The sequence below is a fragment of the Oncorhynchus tshawytscha genome, linkage group LG15 (assembly GCF_018296145.1).
Source record: "Oncorhynchus tshawytscha isolate Ot180627B linkage group LG15, Otsh_v2.0, whole genome shotgun sequence".
NCBI classification, from domain to species: Eukaryota; Metazoa; Chordata; class Actinopteri; order Salmoniformes; family Salmonidae; genus Oncorhynchus; species Oncorhynchus tshawytscha.
Window position 1 is genome coordinate 30,720,694 of NC_056443.1, and position 10,000 is coordinate 30,730,693.

Consider the following 10,000-nt stretch of genomic DNA (forward strand, 5'->3'; position numbering starts at 1 on the left):
CACCACCACCATCTCTGTTACACCCCCTCCACCACCACCATCTCTGTTACACCCCCTCCACCACCATCATCTCTGTTACACCCCCTCCACCATCTCTGTTACACCCCCTCCACCATCTCTGTTACACCCCCTCCACCATCTCTGTTACACCCCCTCCACCATCTCTGTTACTCCCCCTCCGCCTCCACCATCTCTGTTACACCCCCTCCACCACCACCATCTCTGTTACACCCCCTCCACCACCACCATCTCTGTTACACCCCCCCACCACCACCATCTCTGTTACACCCCCTCCACCATCTCTGTTACACCCCTCCACCTCCACCATCTCTGTTACACCCCTCCACCACCACCATCTCTGTTACACCCCTCTCCACCACCACCATCTCTGTTACACCCCCTCCACCACCATCATCTCTGTTACACCCCCTCCACCATCACCATCTCTGTTACACCCCCTCCACCACCATCATCTCTGTTACACCCCCTCCACCATCTCTGTTACACCCCCTCCACCTCCACCATCTCTGTTACAACCCCTCCACCACCACCATCTCTGTTACACCCCCTCCACCACCATCATCTCTGTTACATCCCCCACCACCACCACCACCACCATCTCTGTTACACCCCCTCCACCATCTCTGTTACACCCCCTCCACCTCCACCATCTCTGTTACACCCCCTCCACCACCACCATCTCTGTTACACCCCCTCCACCACCACCATCTCTGTTAGACCCCCTCCACCACCACCATCTCTGTTACACCCCCTCCACCACCACCATCTCTGTTACACCCTCCTCCACCATCTCTGTTACACCCCCTCCACCACCACCATCTCTGTTACACCCCCTCCACCATCTCTGTTACACCCCCTCCACCACCATCATCTCTGTTACACCCCTTCCACCATCTCTGTTACACCCCCACCACCACAACCATCTCTGTGACACCCCCTCCACCACCATCATCTCTGTTACACCCCTCCACCAACATCATCTCTGTTACACCCCCTCCACCATCTCTGATACACCCCCTCCACTACCACCATTTCTGTTACTCCCCCTCCACCACCATCATCTCTGTTACACCCCGCTCCACCATCACCATCTCTGTTACACCCCCTCCACCACCACCATCTCTGTTACACCCCCTCCACCACCATCATCTCTGTTACACCCCCTCCACCATCACCATCTCTGTTACACCCCCTCCACCACCACCATCTCTGTTACACCCCCTCCACCACCACCACCACCATCTCTGTTACACCCCCTCCACCTCCACCATCTCTGTTACACCCCCTCCACCACCACCATCTCTGTTACACCCCTCCACCACCACCACCATCTCTGCTACACCCCCTCCATCCACCATCTCTGTTACACCCCCTCCACCACCACCACCCCCCTCCACCACCATCTCTGTTACACCCCCTCCACCATCACCATCTCTGTTACACCCCCTCCACCACCATCATCTCTGTTACACCCCCTCCACCACCACCATCTATGTTACACCCCCTCCACCACCACCACCACCATCTCTGTTACACCCCCTCCACCTCCACCATCTCTGTTACACCCCCTCCACCACCACCATCTCTGTTACACCCCCTCCACCACCACCACCATCTCTGCTACACCCCCTCCACCATCTCTGTTACACCCCCTCCACCACCACCACCCCCTCCACCACCATCTCTGTTACACCCCCTCCACCACCACCATCTCTGTTACACCCCCTTCACCACCACCACCATCTCTGTTACACCCCCTCCACCACCACCATCTCTGTTACTCCTCCCACCACCAGAGAGAGAGAGAGAGAGAGAGAGAGAGAGATTGATGGATGGATGGATGGATGGATGGATGGAGAGAGAGAGAGATTGATGGGATGGATGGATGGATGAGAGAGAGAGAGAGATGGATGGAGAGAGAGAGAGAGAGAGAGAGAGAGAGAGAGAGAGAGAGAGAGAGAGAGAGAGAGAGAGAATAGAGGGCAACAGAACATTTTTAAAAACAGAAGAAAACAGAGAAAGAGTGAAAGAAGTACCGTTCTCTCCACATGTACCATCATCTTCCTCACTCGGCTAATCAACCCCTCAAGAAAATCATGGAGGAAACGACCGTGTCATAAAAACCGTAAAATTGGGCGCTCCACTCCACCTAATGGAGACTGAATTTTGGAGATGAGAAAACCCTGCTGGTGCAAAATATGAGTCCTGGAGAGTCAGCTGATCCATATTCATTCCCTAAGCCCCTTATTTGCAAGCAGAGGAGCCAGGACTTAGGCAGGGTGAGCAGGCTAGGAACTTGAGCTAAGCAGCATGAGGTGTCACTTGAGACTGCAGGATCAATTCTCAATATGTCCTGGGTGAATCATCGCCTGGCCATTTCATCTGAAGAATAGGCTCAAGCCAATCAGACACCGCAATGTTGAAGTGATAGTGTTACGAAACCAATCAATTACTTTGTTACTAGTTGAGAGAGTTGCATTAAACCAATGGCAGAGCTTTGGAGAAGAGGTGTCCTTGAAATGGGGCCTATTCTCAGACTGCAAATCTCATAATTCCCTTTCCAAATGACTCTATATAGCTCCATCTAAGATTATGGAAGATTCCAGGGCACACTCACGTCATGACCAATGTCTCATCTCCCGGCTCGCTCAGAAGTCCGTCCACGAACACTGAGGTGCTTGTGAAGTTGTGGATGGTCCAGGTGCGTCCCTCATCAATACTGAACCTGAGGAGAAAAGACACCAACACAATCACATCCACTCTATGGAAGTATATAGGCTCTTCTCAACAAGTGGCCATCTTGGATGAGGTAGAAATGAACAGTATTTCTCATACAGTCTCTCTCATACTCTGTGTATATTATCTAATCTGTCTCTCTAGTGTGTTTCTCATTATATATTAGTAGGGTTCCTGACTAGCAGGATGTAATGCCGTCACACAAAACAACTATGCATCGATAACTATCATAACTATAGATTTAACTACATAACTAGATGTCTACTGACCTTAAGTTCTTTCTAAAGAATCTTGGAAAAAGTGAGTCTCCATCTTGGTAGGGTGCCCTGCTGGGTTGTTTGTGGTCATACATGACTTACGGCTCTATAGGTTTTAATAGAATGGCCATCTTGGTAGGGTGCCCTGCTGGGTTGTTTGTGGTCATACATGACTTACGGCTCTATAGGTTTTAATAGAATGGCCATCTTGGAAAGAGGCTCAAAAGACCCTTCGTAATATGAGCAAGGCTCCTGTCTAGAAGGTTGTTTGCGGTCATACATGCAGTGAGAGGTCAGATTATCCTCAACCATGACTGAACTGTGACCTGGAACTGGACCACAAGTCACCAGGCTGTTTCGGCGTGGGCTTGTCTTCAAACACGCCACCAGACACACGCGCTAATGTTTACCAAAGCAAGGACTTTAAAATTAGAGGATAAAGTACACAAAGCTAAGCGCTAGCTCGAATGAACCTCCTGTGGTTATGGCTCGCGGATTCAACAGGGTTACATAAGTATGGTTGTGTATTGGAAAGGAATCAACGTGGGATTGAGAAGCAGACCCATGTCTGCAGGCTATGCAATTAATCATGTGCTTACAAGCCTTGAGAATAACTAGAGAAACACACTAGAGAGACAGATTAGATCATATACACAGAGTATGAGAGAGACAGACATTCCAATACTGTACACAGAGAGAATCAGCCAGAGGGAATTGTTTGTTGTTGTCTGTCTCACTATCTCTCTCTCTCTCTCTCTCTCTCTTTTTCTCATTCCCTTGTTCTTTCTTCCTCCATAACACTCTAAGAACATGTTCAAAGATTAACTTTACCGTGAGGACACAGTGGAGTCCTTTGCTGCAATCTAATCTTTTAATAACACACAAGTGTGTATTTGTGATGAATGAACCACAGCATTCTCTAACACCAATCTGCATGTAATCCATATTTCATACGTACCCTGAATAAGCAAAACGTGGCTGCATTAGAATATGTACAGATTTCTGAATGTACACTTTATTATGTATAAGCCTTCATGTTTTATTTTGGCATCTCACCTCTGAGAATGTTATGTTTATACATTATTAAAAGCAACATGGCAGCAGTGGGATAATACATGAGCAACCCAAAGCAACCCGCTGCTATTTGTGTTAGAGTGAACCAGAGCCAGGAATTAGCTAACAAGCGTGTGTGAAGGGAAGTCAGAATATTGGCACGGGGCAGCCTTGAGTTGGGTCCTTTTGCTTTCCAGGGGGCCCCTAAATGAAAGCGAATCTCTGTGATCTACATACATGTATGTGCACTTCTGAAAAGGGGAGAAAAAAATCTCTCTCTCTCTCTTTCTCTCTCTCTCTCTCTCTTTCTCTCTCTCTCTCGCTCTCTCTCCTTTCTCTCTCTCTCTCTCTCTCTCTCTCTCTCTCTTTCTCTCTCTCCCTCTCTCTCTCTCTCTCTCTCTTTCTCTCTCTCTCTCTCTCCTTTCTCTCTCTCTCTCTCTCTCTCTCTCTCTCACGAGGAGATAGTTTACCCTTTAATGCTGGTCACACAGAGCACAGACGCCGATTGTGGCAGGTGTCTCCTAAACACCAAAGCTTTCTGAAAAGCTCTCTCACTCTTGCCTGAAGATATCTACTACAGCCTAGTCCAAAGGCAGTGCTTAGGGTTTAGGAAGTGAAGTGGGAATAAAGTCAAAAAGCTGGGGACATAACCTTTATGATGCTATCTTTTTAATTGAACCTTCATTTATCAAGATCATGGCTTCGTTGAGATACAATCTCTAGGAAGAGATATGATCCACAGGAAAGACCTAGTCTTGTTCAGGTGTCTGTTTTGAAGGTCATATCATTGGTGCCTACTTGAGTATATTGTTGACAGAGAATCCTACTTGACTATTCTGTTGACAGTTAGAGGAGCCTACTTTAGTATTTTGTTGACAGATGAGCCTATTTGACTATTTTGTTGACAGAGGAGGCTACTTGACTATTTTGTTGACAGAGGTGCCTACTTGAGTATTTTGTTGACAGTTAGAGGAGCTTACTTGAGTATTTTGAGAGGGATGGAGGTGTCTTTGATGGCAACGATGACCCCTCCATGGTCCAGGTACAGGATGTGATGCTCCTCCTCAAACACCTGAAAACAGAAAGGAGAATTGCAGGAAATTATGAAAGAGACAGGAAGTAGAAAGTTAGTAAGATGATGACTGCAAGAAATTATCCCATCTCTCCTTTTCAGAAGAGTGGAGAAAAGAGGGGGATAGAGAGAGACTGAGACTTACCTGTCTCCAGGTCTTCCCACAGTCAGCGGTGATGTACATCTCTTCTTTATACTCCACCAGCTGGGAACCCAAGTTACCTGAGAGAGAGAGAGAGAGAGAGAGAGAGAGAGAGAGAGATGAAGGGAGAGAGAGAAAGAGTGTGAGAGAGAGAGGGAGAGAGAGAAAGAGTGTGAGAGAGAGAGGGAGAGAGAGAAAGAGAGAGAGAGATGAAGGGAGAGAGAGAGAAAGAGATGAAGGGAGAGAGAGAGATGAAGGGAGAGAGAGAAAGAGTGTGAGAGAGAGGAGAGAGACAGAGAGAAAGAGACAGACAGAGAGAGAGAGAGAGAGAGAGAGGGAGAGATGAAGGGAGAGAGAGAGAGACAGAGAGAGAGAGAGAGCAGTGAGGGAGGAGGAGGCGCTCTGTTGGATCAAAGCCTCCTGCACCGACAAGTCATTTCAGATAATTTTCCTCTCGTTCTTAACAGCGGGAACGAGGGAAAAGAGGAGGGGAGATGTGAGGGTTGGCATGGCAGCTCGTTCTCACTCAGAGGATGAGGCAGCCCACTTATCCCCTTCACTCGGGACTCTGTCTAACTCTCCTCCTCCAGGGGTCCCCGAACAGAAATGCTAAGTATGCAATAAATACAAGCAGCGGTGACAGAGTGAACTCTTCTCTGGGGTTGAAATGCTTTGGCACGGTATCTTCCATTCCTCTAAGCCACTACCTTTCTAGGGTAAATCCAGGTTGTCTAGAGGAGTGGCACTGTCAACAATAGAGCGGTCTGAGAAGGTTTAGGTGGATAGTGGGCTTGGTGAAGTGTGGAGCACACAGCTCCACTGCTAGTTCTCCCCCACTGTGTCTGCCTGGCATAAGCCTGCATTATATCTAGTCTTGTCTGTCTGATGGCTCCACTGTATTGCAACACAGAGAGCTTTCAAAGCCTCAGAGCTGCTTCACAGTAACGACTGGGGCTGGAATCCCTCATTGCTTCACAGTAATGACTGGGGCTGGAATCCCTCACTAGAACGACTGGGGCTGGAATCTCTCACTGGAACGACTAGGGCTGGAATCCCTCTCTGGAACGACTAGGGCTGGAATCCCTCACTGCTTCACAGTAATGACTGGGGCTGGAATCCCTCACTAGAACGACTGGGGCTGGAATCCCTCACTGCTTCACAGTAATGACTGGGGCTGGAATCCCTCACTAGAATGACTGGGGCTGGAACCCTCACTGCTTCACAATAACGACTGGGGCTGGAATCCCTCACTGCTTCACAGTAATGACTGGGGCTGGAATCCCACACTGCTTCACAGTAACGACTGGGGCTGGAATCCCTCACTGCTTCATAGTAATGACTGGGGCTGGATTCCCTCACTGCTTCAAAGTGACGACTGTGGCTGGAATCCCTCAATGCTTCACAGTAATGACTGGGGCTGGAATCCCTCACTGCTTCACAGTAACGACTGGGGCTGGAACCCTCACTGCTTCACAGTAATGACTGGGGCTGGAATCCCTCACTAGAATGACTGGGGCTGGAACCCTCACTGCTTCACAATAACGACTGGGGCTGGAATCCCTCACTGCTTCACAGTAATGACTGGGGCTGGAATCCCACACTGCTTCACAGTAATGACTGGGGCTGGAATCCCTCACTGCTTCATAGTAATGACTGGGGCTGGATTCCCTCACTGCTTCAAAGTGACGACTGTGGCTGGAATCCCTCAATGCTTCACAGTAATGACTGGGGCTGGAATCCCTCACTGCTTCACAGTAACGACTGGGGCTGGAATCCCTCACTGCTTCACAGTAATGACTGGGTCTGGAATCCCTCACTGCTTCACAGTAATGACTGGGGCTGGAATCCCTCACTGCTTCACAGTAATGACTGTGGCTGGAATCCCTCACTAGAATGACTGGGGCTGGAACCCTCACTGCTTCACAATAACAACTGGGGCTGGAATTCTTCACTGCTTCACAGTAATGACTGGGGCTGGAATCCCTCACTGCTTCACAGTAACGACTGGGGCTGGAATCCCTCACTGCTTCACAGTAATGACTGGGTCTGGAATCCCTCACTGCTTCACAGTAATGACTGGGGCTGGATTCCCTCACTGCTTCACAGTAATGACTGGGGCTGGAATCCCTCACTGCTTCACAGTAACGACTGGGGCTGGAATCCCTCACTGCTTCACAGTAATGACTGGGTCTGGAATCCCTCACTGCTTCACAGTAATGACTGGGGCTGGAATCCCACACTGCTTCACAGTAATGACTGGGGCTGGAATCCCTCACTGCTTCACAGTAATGACTGGGGCTGGAATCCCTCACTGCTTCACAGTAATGACTGGGGCTTGAATCCCTCACTGCTTCAAAGTAAAGACTGGGGCTGGAAACCCTCACTTCTTCACAGTAATGAACGGGGCTGGAATCCCTCACTAGAACGACTGGGGCTGGAATCCCTCACAGCTTCACAGTAATGACTGGGGCTGGAATCCCTCAGTGCTTCACAATAACAACTGGGGCTGGAATCCCTCACTGCTTCACAATAACGACTGGGGCTGGAATCCCTCACTGCTTCACAGTAATGACTTGGGGCTGGAATCCCTCACTACTTCACAGTAACGACTGGGGCTGGAATCCCTCACTGCTTCACAGTAATCACTGCTTCACAGTAACGACTGGGGCTGGAATCCCTCACTGCTTCACAGTAATGACTAGGGCTGGAATCCCTCACTGCTTCACAGTAACGACTGGGGCTGGAATCCCTCACTGCTTCACAGTAATCACTGCTTCACATTAACGACTTGGGCAGGAATCCCTCACTGCTTCACAGTAATGACTAGGGCTGGAATCCGTCACTGCTTCACAGTAACGACTAGGGTTGGAATCCCTCACTGCTTCACAGTAACGACTGGGGCTGGAATCCCTCACTGCTTCACAGTAATGACTAGGGCTGGAATCCCTCACTGCTCCACAGTAACGACTAGGGCTGGAATCCCTCACTAGAACGACTGGGGCTGGTATCCCTCACTGCTTCACAGTAATGACTGGGGCTGGAATCCCACACTGCTTCACAGTAATGACTGGGACTGGAATCCCTCACTGCTTCACAGTAATGACTTGAGGCTGGAATCCCTCACTGCTTCACAGTAACGACTGGGGCTGGAATCCCTCACTGCTTCACAGTAATCACTGCTTCACAGTAACGACTAGGGCTGTAATCCCTCACTGCTTCACAGTAATGACTGGGGCTGGAATCCCTCACTAGAACGACTGGGGCTGGAATCCCTCACTGCTTCACAGTAACAACTGGGGCTGGAATCCCTCACTGCTTCACAGTAATCACTGCTTCACAGTAATGACTGGGGCTGGAATCCCTCAATGCTTCACTGTAATGACTGGGGCTAGAATCCCTCACTGCTTCACAGTAATGACTGGGGCTGGAATCCCTCACTGCTTCACAGTAACGACTGGGGCTGGAATCCCTCACTGCTTCACAGTAACGACTGGGGCTGGAATCCCTCACTGCTTCACAGTAACAACTGGGTCTGGAATCCCTCACTGCTTCACAGTAATGACTGGGGCTGGAATCCTCACTGCTTCACAGTAATGACTGTGGCTGGAATCCCTCACTAGAATGACTGGGGCTGGAACCCTCACTGCTTCACAATAACAACTGGGGCTGGAATTCTTCACTGCTTCACAGTAATGACTGGGGCTGGAATCCCTCACTGCTTCACAGTAACGACTGGGGCTGGAATCCCTCACTGCTTCACAGTAATGACTGGGTCTGGAATCCCTCACTGCTTCACAGTAATGACTGGGGCTGGAATCCCTCACTGCTTCACAGTAATGACTGTGGCTGGAATCCTCACTAGAATGACTGGGGCTGGAACCCTCACTGCTTCACAATAACAACTGGGGCTGGAATTCTTCACTGCTTCACAGTAACGACTAGGGCTGTAATCCCAGTGCTTCACAGTAATGACTGGGGCTGGAATCCCCACTAGAACGACTGGGGCTGGAATCCCTCACTGCTTCACAGTAACAACTGGGGCTGGAATCCCTCACTGCTTCACAGTAATCACTGCTTCACAGTAATGACTTGGAATCCCTCAATGCTTCACTGTAATGACTGGGGCTAGAATCCCACTGCTTCACAGTAATGACTGGGGCTGGAATCCACTGCTTCACAGTAATGACTGGGGCTGGAATCCCTCACTGCTTCACAGTAACGACTGGGGCTGGAATCCCTCACTGCTTCACAGTAATGACTGGGTCTGGAATCCCTCACTGCTTCACAGTAATGACTGGGGCTGGAATCCCTCACTGCTTCACAGTAATGACTGTGGCTGGAATCCCCACTAGAATGACTGGGGCTGGAACCCTCACTGCTTCACAATAACAACTGGGGCTGGAATTCTTCACTGCTTCACAGTAATGACTGGGGCTGGAATCCCTCACTGCTTCACAGTAACGACTGGGGCTGGAATCCCTCACTGCTTCACAGTAATGACTGGGTCTGGAATCCCTCACTGCTTCACAGTAATGACTGGGGCTGGATTCCCTCACTGCTTCACAGTAATGACTGGGGCTGGAATCCTCACTGCTTCACAGTAACGACTGGGGCTGGAATCCCTCACTGCTTCACAGTAATGACTGGGTCTGGAATCCCTCACTGCTTCACAGTAATGACTGGGGCTGGAATCCCACACTGCTTCACAGTAATGACTGG

The 10,000-nt window shown here is 49.7% G+C and overlaps 1 protein-coding gene across 3 annotated transcripts in view; it reads right to left on the reverse strand.

Moving 5' to 3' along the window:
• Positions 1-10,000, reverse strand: part of LOC112239867 (VPS10 domain-containing receptor SorCS2-like) — a 450,420-nt gene that overhangs the window by 22,340 nt on the left and 418,080 nt on the right. For all 3 annotated transcript variants that reach the window (XM_042298460.1, XM_042298459.1, XM_042298458.1), the window contains exons 12-14: positions 5,285-5,361; positions 5,048-5,139; positions 2,639-2,746 (exon numbers count right to left, since the gene is read on the reverse strand). In XM_042298460.1, the coding sequence (XP_042154394.1) occupies positions 2,639-2,746; positions 5,048-5,139; positions 5,285-5,361 (277 nt within the window). The remainder of the gene's footprint in view (positions 1-2,638; positions 2,747-5,047; positions 5,140-5,284; positions 5,362-10,000) is intronic.